The 17,761-nt window shown below is 37.6% G+C and overlaps 1 protein-coding gene across 2 annotated transcripts in view; it reads left to right on the top strand.

Moving 5' to 3' along the window:
* Positions 1–17,761, top strand: part of DTNB (dystrobrevin beta) — a 262,633-nt gene that overhangs the window by 26,512 nt on the left and 218,360 nt on the right. For both annotated transcript variants that reach the window (XM_007455514.1, XM_007455515.1), the window contains 2 exons: positions 12,748–12,828; positions 16,424–16,637. In XM_007455514.1, coding sequence (XP_007455576.1) covers positions 12,748–12,828; positions 16,424–16,637 — 295 coding nt within the window. The remainder of the gene's footprint in view (positions 1–12,747; positions 12,829–16,423; positions 16,638–17,761) is intronic.

The following is a 17,761-nucleotide window of genomic DNA, read 5'->3' as shown; positions in this document are numbered from 1 at the left end:
GGGGTGGGGGGTTGGGGGAAGTAGATGGCTCCTGAGGTCGTTGCAGAATTCTAGAATTCTACCTACCACAGAGTGAAAATCAGCAGATCAAGTCTCAGAAGACCCTTCCAACTATCAAGCTGTTTTAAGTCTTTAGAGTCTTAGTAATGGGAGGCAGAGTTTGACTCAACTCAGACCTACGTTGTCCTGCCAGGCATAGCCTAGGTAACTGTTTGTTAAAGGAGGAAAAGAAATTTTTGGCATTGGTTAGGCAGTTGGTCTGGGTGACCTTTAAGGACTTTTGTAGCTCTGAGTCGCTAACTGCTGGTCATCTAAGCCAGACAGCTTGGAGTCACTTCTCTCCACCTCACCTTTCACCTCCAAGGAAATGGCAAAGTGCAGCTGAGTGTTCCCTCAAAAGTGAGTCTTGAATCTGTCTGTTCCTCATACCATGATGGTGTTGAATCCAGGCTCTGCAGTCAGACTGCCTGGGTTTGGATCTAGGCTCCCTCACTTCCTGGCTGTATAACCTTGGGCAAGTTACCTTCTCTCTCTGTGCTACAGTTTCTTCATCCATAAAATGGGAATTGTACCTACTTCATAGAACTATCATGAAGATTAAATGAGAGAATGTGACTAAAGCACTTAGCACATTCCTTTCCCAGAAAAGTAGGTATTTAATGTGGTTAGCTGTGTTTTTTTTTTTAATTCCTCTTTTTTTTTATTGTGGTAAAATATAAATAAATCATATTTATTTTAACCATTTATAAATATGCAGTTCAGTGACGTTAAGCTGTGTTTATTATTAATATTTTTATCCTTGTTACTTTTCTAAACTAAAACAGTTGGTTTCTGATCCTTTCCTTAGTCTTGACACTCTCAAATCGGTGATCTCTGATGCTGCCAGATTGAACCCAGATTTATTCTAGGTTACTTTCTTCTTAAATCCCTTCAGGGCTTGTCATCACGGTCCTGAGAAAGCCCAAGCTCCGCAGTGTGCCAGATGAGGCCCTTCTGGACTCTTTTTCTTGGTTCCCAGTTTCCATCACATGCCTTGTGTGTCATTTCCCAGCAGTTCTGAACTGGCTTTCCCCAAGATAGATCGTGTTTTCCATATCCCTGTGCTGTTGCTTATGGGGTTGCCTTCACCTTCATCTGGCTTGTTGTTCCTGCCTACCCTTCCAGACTCAGCAAAAGGGCCATCTTTTCATTTAATTTTTAACACATTTACTGAGAATCTGTTCCATTCCGGGCACCATTCTAGGTGCTAGGGTTATAGGGGAGAACAAAACACAGTCCCAGACTTCACTCATACCACTTACATTTTAAAAGGGAAACCGACAAAAATGGAAACGAAATAAATAATAATTCCTCATACTAAGAATTACCTGGGGTGCACTCACATGGGCATGTGAGAGAGCATGACTGGGGTAGATATTGGAAGTAGAAATTGGGTATTCTGCAAAGAATTGGGTTTACTACTTAGTGAATGTTATCACTGACACAGAAACTTCATATAAATTACCATGCTGTGTAACAGATTCAAGGATATGAACCGTCTGGGAGGTGTTTGGTGGGTATGGCTTCTTGAGCCTCCTCTATTTCTTCACAGAAGGTATTGCACTGGTGGCAATGGTATCTGCTGAGGGGAAGCCCCACTCTCATTTCCAACATCACCCCAAATCTGCGTTATAATTACTTTCTGAGGATGCAGAAAATCACCATTTGCCAGCCTTATGACTTGGCCCTATCATCTAGGTGTTGGGTTGATTTTAGTATGTCGGTTTTGAATCCAGTGATCTTTCTCCACTCTTTCATTAGTCTTAATGGTTAGTTTAGACTTCTGCTTAGGTAGGTAACTACATGTACATCATTTTTTAAAAAGACTTTATTTTTTTAGAGCACTTTTAGGTTCATAGCCAAATTGAAGAGGAAGGAACAGAGCTATCTCATATATACCCCCTGCCCTGACACATGCATGGTCTCCCCCACTATTAGCACCCACACCAGAGTGGCACGTCCATTACAGCTGATGGACCTACATTGACATATCATAGTCACTCAAAGTCTATGGTTTACATTAGGGTTCATTCTTGGTGGTGTACATTCTATGGAACTGCATTATTTTTAAAGAAAGGCCATTTGACTCTTACTTTTGCAATCCTTATACCTCTTTTTCATGACCTACTGTACTGGTTAGGACCTCAGGTATTGTATTTAAGAGGTGGGAAGATAGCAGGCATTCTTGTCTTGTTTTTGACTTGAATGGGAATGGATGTAATATTTCACTATTAAAATGATATTTGTTGTAGGTTTTGTACCCTTCATCAGGTGAAAGATCTACTTTTCTGTCCTAATTTACCAAGAGTTATTACTGTTATTTTCTTTAAATCACAAATGAGTATAGAATTTTATCAGTTGTTTTCTGCTTCTCTTGAGATGATACAGTGACATATAATATATTTCTCCTTAACATACATAGTTCTGGGGCCAGCAGTCTTTTTCTTAAAGAGCCAGAAAGTAAATATTTTAGGATTTGCAGGCCATATGATGAGTTCTCTGTCATAGCTACTCAACTCTGCTGTTGTAGCATGAAAGCGGTCATAGGAATTTAATAGTTTAGATAGGTTGTGTTTTTTATCTTGTGTTACCTTTATTGTTGTGCCTTTCAGTAGTATTCTTAAGCCTTTCTATTTTTAGACAGTAGCTTTTAATTTCCTTTTTTGAACAGTGATGAAATCAGTTCTTTCTTTGCTTAATATTTTATCTTCTGGACTCTAAGCACCATGAAAGTAAGAATCACATGTATTTATCATGGTAGCCCCAGCAATTCAATAAATATTTATTAAAGGAGGAGTAGAATAAATTACTTACAAATAATTTGATAGTTTACGATTTTTACATGATGTAACATTACTAAGAAAAAGGAAAGGTGACAATCTCTCAACTCTGGTGCTAAAGTAAAAATTTTCTAGATGAGTCTACAAAATACTTGATGCCAGGCCTCCATGCTCAGAGATTCCAGAATTTTTCCTTTTCCAGAATTTTGTCACTTTTATTGGTCTTCTCAAGGAACTTTGGCTTTATTGGTCCTCTCTATGTATCTTTGTTTTCTGTGTCATTATTTCATGCTGTTACGTGGTTTAATATTTTCTTCTTTTTACTTTAGGCAGTTGTATTTTTCTTTTTCTAATGTAGGCCATTTATTTTCAGACTTTTTTCTTTTTTATGTAAGCATTGAAGAATATACTTTTCTGTGATTTTCTATTTTTGTATTACATGTGTTCTCATATATACTGTTTTCATTATCACATCTCTGTTTTCTAATTTCTGTTGTAGATTAATGAGAAGTATCCTTTTAAATTCGTAAATGAATGTCTGTTTTAATAATAAAGATATTTAGCTTAATGGGATTATGGGTCAGGGAGTGAGGGATGTTCTAGAATCTTTGTATTTGTTGATATTTATATGTTTTTCTAAATATTCTATGAGTGCTTGAAAATAATGTGTATGATTTCTGTATTATCTAGATCAAGCTCATTATGTTTTATTAAAATCTTTTTGTCCTTTCTGATTTGACTGCTTGATCTTAATTACTCGAAGATGTTAAAAATCTCTGCTTTGATCATGGATTTAAAATTTCCCCCCTGTAGTTCTGTCAGTGTTTTGAAGCTTTTGTTCTTAGATGCATATATATTAAAATGTTCTGTCTACCTGGGAAATTGAATCTTTTATCATTATATAGGTAAACTTTTTTTTTCTAGTAATGCTTTTTTGCTTCAAAGTTTGTTTTGTTGTATATTAATAGATCTATACCAGCTTACTTTCTTTTTTTTTTTTTTTTTTTTTTTTTTGCGGACCGGGGCCCTGTCCCTGTTGTGGCCTCTCCCGTTGCGGAGCACAGGCTCCGGACGCGCAGGCTCAGCGGCTATGGCTCACGGGCCTAGCCGCTCCGCGGCATGTGGGATCTTCCCAGACCAGGACACGAACCCGTGTCCCCTGCATCAGCAGGCGGACTCTCAACCACTGCACCACCAGGGAAGCCCACCAGCTTTCTTTTGATTAGCATGGCTAGTACACTATATATCTCTTTAATTTATTTTTTATTCTGTTAACATCTTTATTGGAGTATAATTGCTTTACAATGGTGTGTTAGTTTCTGCTGTATAACAAAGTGCATCAGCTATACATGTACATATATCCCCATATCTCCTCACTCTTACATCTCCCTCCCACCCTCCCTATCCCATCCCTCTAGGTGGTCACAAAGCACTGAGCTGATCTCCCTGTGCTATGTGGCTGCTTCCCACTAGCTATCGATTTTACATTTGGTAGTATACATATGTCCATGCCACTCTCTCACTTCGTCCCAGCTTACCCTTCCCCCTCCCCCTGTCCTCAAGCCCATTCTCTGTCTGCATCTTTATCCCTGTACTGCCCCTAGGTTCTTCAGAACAACTTTTTTTTTTTAGATTCCATATATATGTGTTAGCATATGGTATTTGTTTTTCTTTTTCTGACTTACTTCATTGTGTATGACAGGTCCATCCACCTCACTACAAATAACTCAATTTTGTTTTTATGGCTGAGTAATATTCCATTGTATATATGTGCCACATCTTCTTTATCCATTCATCTGTCGATGGACACTTAGGTTGCTTCCATGTCCTGGCTATTGTAAATAGAGCTGCAATGAACATTGTGGTACATGACTCATTTTGAATTATGTTTTCTCAGGTTATATGCCCAGTAGTGGGATTGCTGGGTTGTATGGTAGTTCTGGTTGTAGTTGTTTTAAGGAACCTCCATACTTTTCTCCGTAGTGGCTGTATCAATTTACATTCCCACCAACAGTACAAGAGGGTTCCCTTTTCTCCACACCCTCTCCAGCATTTGTTGTTTGTAGATTTTTCAGTATATATCCATTTATTCTTTAATTTTTTCCCCTGTATCCTTGTTATATATGTATCTCTTGTAAACAGCATAAGTTAGATTATTTAAAAAAATAACCAAAACAACGATTGTGACAATTTCGGCTTTTTCACTGAAGACTTTATTTTGTTTAACCTTTTTTTTTTTTTTTTTTTTTCCGGCACGCAGGCCTCTCACTGTTGTGGCCTCTCCCATTGCAGAGCACAGGCTCTGGACACGCAGCTCCGCGGCCATGGCTCACGGGCCCAGCCGCTCTGCATCATGTGGGATCTTCCCGGACCGGGGCACGAACCCATGTCCCCTGCATCGGCAGGCGGACTCTCAACTGCTGCGCCACCAGGGAAGCCCTGTTTAACCTTTTTTATGAATACTGTTATGTTTCATTTTTCTTCCATTTTATTTTGTACTTCAGTTTTGTCCTTTCTCTGTTGTTTCTTTCCCTCCTTTCTTGACTTCTATTAGATGAATTGAGCTTCCCTCCATTCTACTTTTTCCCTCTACTTAGTTGTGAGTTGTATGTTCTTTTTCTGTTCTTTTTGTGGTTACTCCAGAAATTTTAACATCAATTAAAATGAAGCCCAAATGGATCAAAGACCTAAATGTAAGGCCAGAAGCTATCAAACTCTTAGAGGAAAACATAGGCAGAACACTCTATGACATAAATCACAGCAAGAACCTTTTTGACCCACCTCCTAGAGAAATGGAAATAAAAACAAAAATAAACAAATGGAACCTAATGAAACTTCAAAGCTTTTGCATAGCAAAGGAAACCATAAACAAGACCAAAAGACAGCCCTCAGAATGGGAGAAAATATTTTCAAATGAAGCAACTGACAAAGGATTAATCTCCAAAATTTACAATTTACATGCAGCTCAATAACAAAAAAAGAACCCAATCCAAAAATGGGCAGAAGACCTACATAGACATTTCTCCAAAGAAGATATACAGACTGCCAACAAACACATGAAAGAATGCTCAACATCTTTAATCATTAGAGAAATGCAAATCAAAACTACAATGAGATAACATCTCACACCAGTCAGAATGGCCATCATCAAAAAATCTAGAAACAGTAAATCCTGGAGAGGGTGTGGAGAAAAGTGAACACTCTTGCACTGCTGGTGGGAATGTGAATTCATACAGCCACTATGGAGAACAGTATGGAGGTTCCTTAAAAAACTACAAATAGAACTACCATATAAAGGGAACCCTCTTGCACTGTTGGTGGGAATGTAAATTGATACAGCCACTATGGAGAACAGTATGGAGGTTCCTTAAAAAACTAAAAATAGAACTACCATACGACCCAGCAATCCCACTACTGGGCATATACCCTGAGAAAACCATAATTCAGAAAGAGTCATGGGGCTTCCCTGGTGGCGCAGTGGTTGAGAGTCTGCCTGCTGATGCAGGGGACACGGGTTCGTGCCCCAGTCCTGGAAGATCACACATGCCGCGGAGCGGCTGGGCCCGTGAGCCATGACCGCTGAGCCTGCGCGTCCGGAGCCTGCGCTCCGCAATGGGAGAGGCCACAACAGTGAGAGGCCCACGTACCGCAAAAAAAAAAAAAAAAAAAAAAAGAGTCATGTACCAAAATGTTCATTGCAGCTCTATTTACAATAACCAGGAGATGGAAACAACCTAAGTGTCGATCATCGGATGAATGGATAAAGAAGATGTGGCACATATATACAATGGAATATTTCTCAGCCATAAAAACAAATGAAATTGAGCTATTTGTAATGAGGTGGATGGACCTAGAATCTGTCATACAGATTGAAGTAAGTCAGAAAGAGAAAGACAAATACCATATGCTAACACACATACATGGAATTTAAGAAAAGAAAAACGTCATGAAGAACCTAGGAGTAAGACAGGAATAAAGACACAGACCTACTAGAGAATGGACTTGAGGATATGGGGAGGGGGAAGGGTAAGCTGTGACAAAGTGAGAGAGTGGCACGGACATATATACACTACCAAATGTAAAATAGATAGCTGGTGGGAAGCAGCCGCATAGCACAGGGAGATCAGCTTGGTGCTTTGTGAACACCTAGAGGGGTGGGATAGGGAGGGTGGGAGGGAGGGAGACGCAAGAGGGAAGAGATATGGGAACATATGTATATGTATAACTGATTCACTTTTTTATAAAGCAGAAACTAACACACCATTGTAAAGCAATTATACTCCAATAAAGATGTAAAAAAAAATGAAGCCCAAATCATATCAATATTTATAACTTTGTTTAAAGTGATATAAGAATATTATTAGAATGTGTTAGAGCACCTCCTTTATGAAATATATGCTCTTTCTTGTATTATCTTTTGAACTCCACAAATTAGACTTTATTTTTATCTTGTGTAATCCATTTTTGTTTTATCCAACCTATTTGGTTATCACTTTGTTTGTTTGCCATTATTTACAAAAATTTAAATCCAGATCTTGGTGGAGCCAGGTATGTGTCACAGCCATTTCCTTTTGCGGGATTTTAAAACTTTTTTTCCTAGTTCACCCACTGAGAGAGTCACCCTTCAGTGATCTTGGTTTTATCTGTACCTTCCTCTCTGCTGGGACCTCTGGCTTCATCTTTGGTCCCTAGGGTTTTTAAGTGTACTGCCAAGAAAAAAATGAGGAAGTCATTCGTGTTCATATTTGTTGCTTATTCAGACTAATGTTTTTTTTGAAAAAAATTTTTTTCCTAATTAGAAGTGCTTGTGAAAGTTTTTAGACAATTCAGAAATGTTACTGTACTTACATTTATTAGATTTATAATCTCTTCCCCCCTTTCTCCTTCCTTCCTCCTCATCTCCCCAGTTAGATTCGATTTTCAACAAAGTACATTTACTTCCTTATACCTCTCATTAGTCTGCTGAGCACCTCCATCAAATCCTATGGCTTCCTGGAACACAGTTTGGAGTCCTCTGCCCTACCTGAAGAAAGTTAAAAGCATCAACATGTTTACACAGGAAAAGGAATTGGCTTCCCCACTACTTTTATCATCTCCCTCCATGAGCCTTTCCTTGCTAGTGTCTGCAGTTGTATATCCTTTTGACATTACTTTGTATATTTTTTGGGAAAAGCCTTTTTTATACCAGACAACCCAGAACTTCTCAGTTTTCAGTTATTTATTCATTCATTAAATGTTTAGGTGCTAGTTTTATTATGTCCTACTTTGGGACATACAGTAATGAATAATACAACAGGAAAATGGTCTCTGCCTTCATGGATTTTGTTTTCCTGGAAGTGGGAACAAGGGATGATAGTGCAGTAGGAGCCATGATGGGGGAAGCAAGGAGGGTCCAGGAGGGAATCTGGGAGGAAGTGATGTCTTGGCTGAGTCAGCCCAATAATGTGGTGAAGGAAGGGCTGAGGCACTATCACTTACCAAGGCCCAGAGGTGACGGGACCTGGTATGTTTGGGTAATTATAGGTAGTCCAGACTGATTGGAGTTGAGTGTGAGGTAAAATGTGAGAGGTGCATGAGCTAGACCTTTAAGTTGAGTTGGGTAGTCCTATGTTTCCCCAAACTAGCTTGATTATAAGACTCTTTAGGGGCATTTGTTAAGAATGAAGATTCCAGCTTCCTCCCCTGGAGATTTTGATATAAGCTTCTGATACAAACAGATACAATAAAACCCTTCCATTTGACTCTTTGCTTTCCTTGGGATTTGGTTATACTATAGAACATTCATATCCCATTCTCTTGAATAAAGAGAGCCATAAAGTGCAAAGAAGGCTTAATCCTTTCTTATCCTTTCCCTGTCTTTCTCCTGTACCTCTTGGGTACCCACTGTCCCATTGGTTCCCTGTCTGTTCATGAATTTCACTGGGCTTTCTAACTGGGGCCAGAGTTCTGCCTGGATATTTAGTTAGGGCTCTCTGTATCATTTCTTTTCTTTTTAAAAATTTAATTAATTAATTAATTAATTTCTGGTTGCGTTGGGTCCTCGTTGCACTCAGGCTTTCTGTAGTTGCCGCAAGCAGGGGCTATTCTTTGTTGTGGTGCACGGGCTTCTGATTGCAGTGGCTTCTCTTGTTGTGGAGCATGGGCTCTAGGTGCGCGGGCTTCAGTAGTTGGGGCACGCGGGCTTCGTTGCTCTGCCGCATGTGGGATCTTCCCAGACCAGGGCTCCAACCTCTGTCCCCTGCATTGGTGGGCGGATTCTTAACCCCTGCACCACTAGGGAAAACCTCTGTAGTTTCTGGGTGGGCTTGAAACATTGTCTGACATTAGTATAAAAATGACATTTTATTGTATTTCTTTTAATGAAATATTCTTGAAATGAATGATAATGAAGAGTAATCATTTCTAGTTCAGAATTCCCAAAGTGATATTCCAGTCATTTCAGTTTCTTCACTGGGGGCTTTTCTATTTTGTATTTGCCAAACTACCATATTTTCTGATCAGGAAATTAATGTGACATTTACATAGGGGAAGTATTAAAAAAATGAAGGCTATTCTTAGGCACTGTATGAGGATTCTCCTTATATAGATCAGGGAAGATGACTGCTTCAGAAGAAGGGAAACATGGGAAGTTTGGTTGAATATTAGTACAATAAGATTTTAATAAAGTTCTAAGGTTATTAATTATATCTTAACTTTTAGAAATTATTTTTGGATTTGGACTGCTATTAGATTTTTAAAAAATGATGCTCTGGCCAGGACTTCTTAGAATTTCTGAATCCTGTAACATCCCACTGCTCTCTCTACATTTTCCTCAGTACATTTAGAGTGATGTATTTTCACAAGGATCAGACTGGCAAAGGGAAGCAGAGTGATGCTTGGTTCTTGACTAGTTCCTGAGACTTCAGTGTAGAGATTTCTGGCAAACTGGTCTGAAGCATTTGGAGTTTCCTTTTTTCCTAAACTTTAGCTTTGGGCTTGTGTGATATCTGCTCTATTTCATCTTTTGTTGTGACAAATCTGACTCTGCACTGGAGAAGGAGTCTGAAAAGAGTGAGTTATACCAAGTGCACTACCTTTTTTCTGTAGTTACTTTTCCACTAGCAAGCATTGCCTAATAAATATCCTGCAAAAGTCTGATTAATCAGGTTAGTAATGTTTCTGTTTGATCAGATGGGGGTAGAACTTTCCTTTCCTAGCTGTTAACATTCGTTTTATCAGTGTTTCTTATTAAAATATTTCATAGAAATAAATGTTTAGACATTAAAATTACCTGCAGTGATTTAATGGTGGGTTATTTATTAAATGTTCTTGGACATGTGTTGGCATTCTTTCTTAAAATTATTGGTTTTGAATAATTAATATTTAATGGTTCCAATTTAAAATATTTAGGCTGAGATAGTAATATAGAAACTAAATGAGTAAAAGAAAATCAGACTGAATAAATTTAACCAAAGAAGTGTAAAACTTATACTCTGAAAACTACAAAACACTGTTGAAAGAAATTAAGGAAGACTAAATAAATGGAAAGATATCCTGTATTAAAGGATCAGAAGATTTATCATTAAAATGTCACTATTCCCTAAATTAATCCACAAACTCATTGCAGTCCTCATAAAAAAACTGGCTTTTTTGAAGAAATGGATGGGCTGATCCTAAAATTCATATGGAAATTCGACCCAGAGTAGCCAAAACAGTCTCAAAAGAGAACAAAGTTGGAAGACTCACACTTCTGAATTTGAGAACTACAAAGCCACAATGATCCAGATTGTGTGGTACTGGCATAAGAATAGACATATAATCAGTGGGATAGAATTGAAAGTTAAAAATTAAACCCGTACATCTGTGGTCACTTGATTTTTCACAAGGATACCAAGACCATTTAATGAAGAAAGAATAGTATTTTGAACAAATGGTGCTGGGACAAGTGGGTATCCATATGCAAAAGAATGAATTTGAACCTCTGCCTCATACCGCATAATAAATTAACTAAAAATATATCATAGCCCTAAATGTAAGATCTAAAACTGTAAAACTTTTAGAAGGACACATAGGTATAAATCTTCATGAACTTAGATTAGGCAAAGCCTTCTCAGATATGACACCAAAAGCACAAGTGACAAAATAACAAATAGATATATTGGATTTATCAAAATTAAAACCTTTTGTGCCCCATTAGATACAACCAAGAAAGTGAAATGACTACTCAGAGAATGGGGAAAAAAAATTGCAAATCATATATTTCATAAGGGACTTGTATCTACAACATATGAAGTACTTATAACTCAATAATGAAAGACAAACAACTCAATTAAAAAATGGGCAAAGTGAATCATAGGGGGAAGAGGTTTCTTTTTTGAGATAATGAAAAACTGACTGTGGTGATGGTTGCACAACTAAGTTGAATACTTTAATGGATGAATTATATTTCAAAACACCTGTTATATTAAAAAAAAGAAAATAGGACTATAACGTGTATGTATAGCAGGGTAGAAATTTTGTGAGAACCAGGTGATAGAGGAAATAATTTTAATTGTGACATCAAGGTAAGGGTTGATTGAAGTGAGATTAAGAGAAATCTTTGCTTCACTTTTTGGTCAATAAATATTACTTTCACTAAACCTGGAAAAATCCTTCCTTTTTTTTTTTTCTATGAGCAGAAATGAGACATGACTGTAAATATTGGTAGAAGATAATTTGTGCTGGTTCACTTTCCCTTTATTGAATCAAAAGTTGCCAGATCTTACAAAGGCAGCATAGGTGAAATAAAAAAACTCACGGTGGAGGCCAGAGTTCCCTGAAGTGGCCTTAAAATTCAAGGAGACTTACAGCAGATTTTGAAATGAAAACAAAGTTTTATTTATAGATTCATATAATTTAGGCTTTGTTCCAGTTACTATGGCTATATATTACTTATCCCCAAACAGTCATTTATTTTGTTTATACCTTTTTTGGGTCTAAAATTAGAACAGCATCCAGTGCTTATGTCTTGACTTTGCTGCATGATGTCTCAGGCCTCCGTTGGAAGACTCAGAGACTCAGAGCTGGGTCATTTGTTGCCTTGCTCACTTACATGTTTGGTAATTGCTGCTGACTTTCAGCTGATGGACTCAGTTTCTCTGGGTATCGGTGTCTCTGTGTGGTTTCTCCATATCAGCTAGTTTGGGCTTCTTCACATCAGTGGTGTCCAGGTTCCTAGGGCAAGCATCCTGAGAGAGTGAGAGCACAGACAAGCTGTCCCACATTTTATCGCCCATCTTCAGAAGTCAGGCAGTGTTCCTCTGCCACACTCTATTCATTGAGGCAGTCACAGTGTCCTCAGGTGCAAGTGGAGGGAAATAATCTTTAGTTCTTGATGGGGAGTGGCAGCATACTAGAGGCACATAAAAATACTGGTCTGGAAATACTGTTGTGTCCCTTTTTTGAAAAACACAGGCTGCCACAGACCTGGAAGGGGAACTTAGAGATCAGCTGGTCCAGTTCCCTCATTTTATAGATGAGGACACTGAGGCTTGAGAAGAAGGGATGTAACATGGCCACGGTCATGGCCTATGGTCGGTGGTCAGACTGGGGCTGGAATTTAGCTTTCCTGACTCTGGGCCAGGGTCTTCCCTACTATACCACTTTTTTTCATTTTGCGGAATACGTAGTTCATTCACTCAAGTCATCAGTGGTCCTCCCCTCAGAGTTTTCTTAGGCTAGCAGACAGGATGATATAGGCAAAACTGCTGACATCGTGCTTGGTTGGCATGGAGTGGGCACGCAGAAAGCATTTTTAACCCTTCTTCCCCACTTTGTGTTTTATCCAAAGAGGGCCTTGTTGACATGTTATGTATAGACTGTGCCAACACAATGGAATAGAGTCACTTCCCTAGCATGTGGAAATTAAATGGTAAATCTAGTTGAAGATTTTTTATTTGCCCCTTTTCAGGTGCTCAGAATTTTGATGTCATACGACTATCAACTTACAGAACAGCTTGCAAATTGCGATTTGTGCAAAAACGATGCAACCGTAAGTCATTTCTACTCATTTCTATGATAGCTGGATAGAGCTCTTGATAATATAGAAGATTTTAATGTGTTTTAGTCATATTGTAATGTTAATTGAATTATTTTGTCTTAAGTGTTTATCAGAATATAAGCTTTGTAATGGAAAGAGCTTGTTAATTTATTCTAGGTGTCCCTCAAAATATTTAAGAAACTCAATAAGGTAACTAGTTTTGAGATTAATTAATTCTTTATTTTTTTAAAAAAATATTTATTTATTTATTTATTTATTTATTTATGGCTGTGTTGGGTCTTTGTTGCTGTGCCTGGGCTTTCTCTAGTTGCGGTGAGCGGGGACTATTCTTCCTCGCGGTGCGCGGGCTTCTCATTGCGGTGGCCTCTCTTGTTGTGGAGCATGGACTCTAGACACGCGGGCTTCACTAGTTGTGGCATTTGGGCTCAGTAGTTGTAGCTCGCAAACTCTAGACTGCAGGCTTAGTAGTTGTGGCACACGGGCTTAGTTGCTCCGCGGTATGTGGGATCTTCCCGGACCAGGGCTTTAACCCGTGTCTCCTGCATTGGCAGGCAGATTCTTAACCACTGCACCACCAGGGAAGTCCCAAGATTAATTAATTCTTTAAATGGGAGAATTGATTTTTCCTTGTCACTGTTTTTAATACAAAGTTTTATGTAAAATTAATACAGTTTATCAGCTTCTGGAGAGAAAGAAAAACTAATATTTTGATAAAGGCATAATAAAAATTAACTTTCTTGTTTAAACTTAATATAACACAAATCAGCCTTTTCTATAAGCAGTTGCTTCCACAGTTGCTACTTATAAAATAAGTAAATTAAAATATTTGTAAAATGCATATAAAATCTTTCTTAACTTGTGTGCAGATGAACTAACTTAGAATTATTGTACTTTTCTCAAATATGTGTGTGTGTATGTATGTGTGTGTGTGTATTAATGAAAAACTGTTTTGTGTAATGGAAAGAACATTAGCCTTAGAATGGGAAAACCTGTTTTACTCCAGGTTTTGTTTGTCATTTATTATAAACACGTGACCTTGGACAAGTCCCTTTATATTTAAATACTTCTACACTACTTTAAGTCCTACTCAAAAATCCTAGCTTAAAATTCTCTCCAAAGAGTTTACCATACCATCCTAGACCAAAGTCATGTTTCTTCTCTGGTTTCCCAAAACATTGTTTTTAAATTATGGGTTGTGACCTGTTAAGGGTTCCTGAAACTGTTTTGGTGAGCTGTAGCCAGAATTTAAAGCATGTAATGGAGAAAAGAAAAGAGAAAAAAATAGTCAGAACGTAGCTTATGTGGTATTTTGTGAAACGTGTTTTTTATATATCTAGAGGGGTGTGTGTGTGTTGATTTAAATATATTTGCATGTTGTCAAAAAGTTTGAAAACCGCTGTCCTACAGGAACTACCATTTTTATACTTCTTCCCATAATTATTCTTGGAACACAGTAGTCTATGTGTGGGCTGAGCCAGGCTAGTGGCTTTAGTAATATAAAGTAAAAGATGCATTGTTCTAGCAGTTTTATTTTGTCACATATGATTCTTCAGTCCACCTGAAATTTTTTTTACTCCAGATTATATATATGTTCATTTAACCCTATACTATTTATTGAAAAGACCATCCTTTTTCTTCATTACTAAAAAAATCTTTTTCTCATATTCATTAGGAGAAATGTACAAGAATGTTCATAGCTGTGTCCATATGTGAGAGGATCTGCTTTTGGACTCTTGGGTTCCATTGGTCTGTTTGTCTATCCTTATACCAATAATCACTGTTAGAGCTTTGTATTATGTTCTGGGTACTTTTGTTCTATTTTACTTTTTAAGATTGTCTGAGACATTCTTGGCCTTTTTACGTTTATTTTCACACAGATTTTAGAATTTGCTTGTTAATTTCTACTAAAAATGAACAAAAACAAAAATTTGTGCTGGGATTTCTTTCCTTCATTTTTTTTTTAAAGTATAATTTACATATAATAAAATTCATCCTTTTAATGTATAGCCCTGTGGGATTTTGTTGGGACTACACTGAATCTGTAGATCAAGTTGGGGAGAATTGATGTATTTCCAGTGTTGAGATTTCATTTCTGTGAACCTGGTATATCCCTCCATTTATTTAGGTCTTTAAGTTTTGCTAATTTATATATTTTTTGGTAGAGATGTTGCACATCCTTTATTGGATTTATTCATGAGTCCTGGTGTATATTTAGAAATACAGTGACTTTCATATCTTGATTTGTATCTAGCAGTCATTCTAGACTCAAATATTAATTTTAGTGATATACATGCAGAATCTTTATGATTTTCAATGTGTATAATTTTGTCATTTCTGAATAATGACAGTTACATTTATTTCCAGTACTTGTACTGATGATTACTGCATATTTATATAGGTTAGGATTTGAAATACGATAGGAATGATGACAGTGGGCATTTCTTATCTTATTCCCAATATCAGAGGAACGGGCTTTCAACATTTTACTATTAAGTAATATGTTTGCTGCAGTTTTTTGTAGATATCCTTAATTAGATTAAGGAAATTTCCAAGTAGTATGTTTCTTCATTTCTAAAGATAAAGTTTATTTTAAAAGTTTTCTTTTTGATAATGATTTCTGACAATTTCATTTTGATCACAGAGCATGGCTTATATGATTTTAACCCTTTAAAATTTATTGGGATTAGTTTTATGACTCAGGATAAGGTCAGTTTTTTTACATGTTCTTTGTGTTCTTGAAAATAAAGCATATTTTCTAATCACTGGGAGCAGGACTTCATATAGTGTCCATTATGCCTGCCTTGTTAGTTGTAAGTTTGTCTATGACTGTACTTATTTTTTTGTATGTTTGCTCTGTCACTTGCTGAGAGAGGTGTGTTAATATCTCCCACAAAGCCTGTGAATTTGTCTCTTTGAGGTTCTGTTACATTTTGCATTGTGTATTTTTGAAGCTACAAAGGGGAGGCAAAACTTTACCTCTACCCTCTCAGGGTCTCCAGGGGAGCCTGAGAATTAAATTGACATAAGACAGATTAACAGGAGAAAAGCATATGGATTTTTACATGTACATGGGAGCCCCCATAGGAAAATGAAAACCCAAAGGAGTGAGTAGGCTTAAGTGCTTATATTCTAAGTTGAACAAAGAGTGGCAGTTGTGGAAAAATAACTAAAATATGTCAGGAGACTAAGGATAAGAGCTATTTTAACGAAGTCTGCAGATTTCGCTCAGACTCAATTCACTGTCTCTGGTGATGAGGATGTTTCTTTCCTCTTGGAACAGGGAGGGCATTTTTCACATGGGACTTTTATTTCCTACTTTTGGGAAGAAAAGGGGAGGTCAGAGTGTCCTTCTTGGCATCTGCTGTTTTTCAGGTGTCTTTAGCTCAAACCACTCTGTATGCCAAAGTGGCATATCTTGGGGTGACATATTCTGCCACCCTTCACTATTCTATTAAATGTAAGTAAATGTAAAGTTCTTATATCTTTCTGCTGAATTAAAACTTTTGAATTGTTGAAAAAGTTACAAAATAAACACAAAGTTTGTGTTGACAAAATAAACACAAAGTTTATTTTCTTTGTGTTCCAGTCCATCTTGTTGATATCTGGAACATGATTGAAGCCTTCCGAGACAATGGCCTTAATACACTGGACCATACCACTGAGATCAGCGTGTCTCGCCTCGAGACCGTCATCTCATCCATCTACTACCAGCTGAACAAGCGCCTTCCTTCTACTCACCAAATCAGTGTGGAACAGTCCATCAGCCTCCTCCTCAACTTTATGATTGCTGCATATGACAGGCTAGTACCTGCCCTGCTTAATCCATTTTAAGAATGTTTCTCTTTTAATCATCCTTCTTCTGTACTGCCTTGCCAAGGGTTGTCAACTTAGAATCACAGTTAAAAGGGAAATGAATTAGTACAGGTCCCTTCTAAAGACTGGTTAAATGCCAGAGTGACTTACTGTCTTGGGGCATGTCACATATTAACCTCTGTAACATTAGGGAGATTCACAACACTTGAGACATAATTGTTTGGTAAAATTGTCGGTACCTTAATATAGCTGTTCTCTATCCAGTGAAATATAGCCAAGTGGTACATTTGATTATGAGGCTTTCTATTTGACTTTTAAACTAACTTTTCTTTGCTATGTAATAGCAATTGCCTTTGGACTATAGTATCTTGTTTTGTCTTTATTTATGTTTAGGATTCTATTTTAATTCTTTTCAATGTAGAGCATTGTGTTCTAAACCTTAAAACAATAGAAGAAAACTAAATGTCCTCCAAATTAAAACAGAAATGAGTTGTTATATTTGTATTTATGGAGGATTAAGTTGATATGATAAAAAATAAAAAAGAAATCATAAATGATGGAAGCACAGAGGTTAATATTTATTTTCTGGGAACCAGGAGTTCAGATGTCTGATCCCCGCTGTACTATCAGCAGTATGATTTGGATGGGTTAATTCTCTCTGCTTCATTTTTCTCTCTGTAGGAAAATGAGTTCATACATTTGTAGAATGCTATTAGTTATACTTTAATAATATTGAGGGTTCTGTGAATTAATGGTAAAATCATACAAATGTCAAGGCCAGGTCACAACATAGGCACTCACTAAATTCAGTTTTTAAAAAAAAATTAATTAATTAATTTATTTTTGGCTGTGTTGGGTCTTCGTTTCTGTGCGAGGGCTTTCTCTAGTTGTGGCGAGTGGGGGCCACTCTTCATCGCGGTGCGCAGGCCTCTCACTGTCGCGGCCTCTCGTTGCGGAGCACAGGCTCCAGATGCGCAGGCTCAGTAGTTGTGGCTCACGGGCCCAGTTGCTCCGCGGCATGTGGGATCTTCCCAGACCAGGGCTCGAACCCGTGTCCCCTGCATTGGCAGGCAGATTCTCAACCACTGCACCACCAGGGAAGCCCCCACAT

Source organism: Lipotes vexillifer, unplaced genomic scaffold, assembly GCF_000442215.2.
Source record: "Lipotes vexillifer unplaced genomic scaffold, Lipotes_vexillifer_v1.1 scaffold131, whole genome shotgun sequence".
Classification (NCBI taxonomy): domain Eukaryota; kingdom Metazoa; phylum Chordata; class Mammalia; order Artiodactyla; family Lipotidae; genus Lipotes; species Lipotes vexillifer.
The sequence above is the reverse complement of the archived record's forward strand: the minus strand, read 5'-3'. Positions and strand labels throughout refer to the sequence as shown.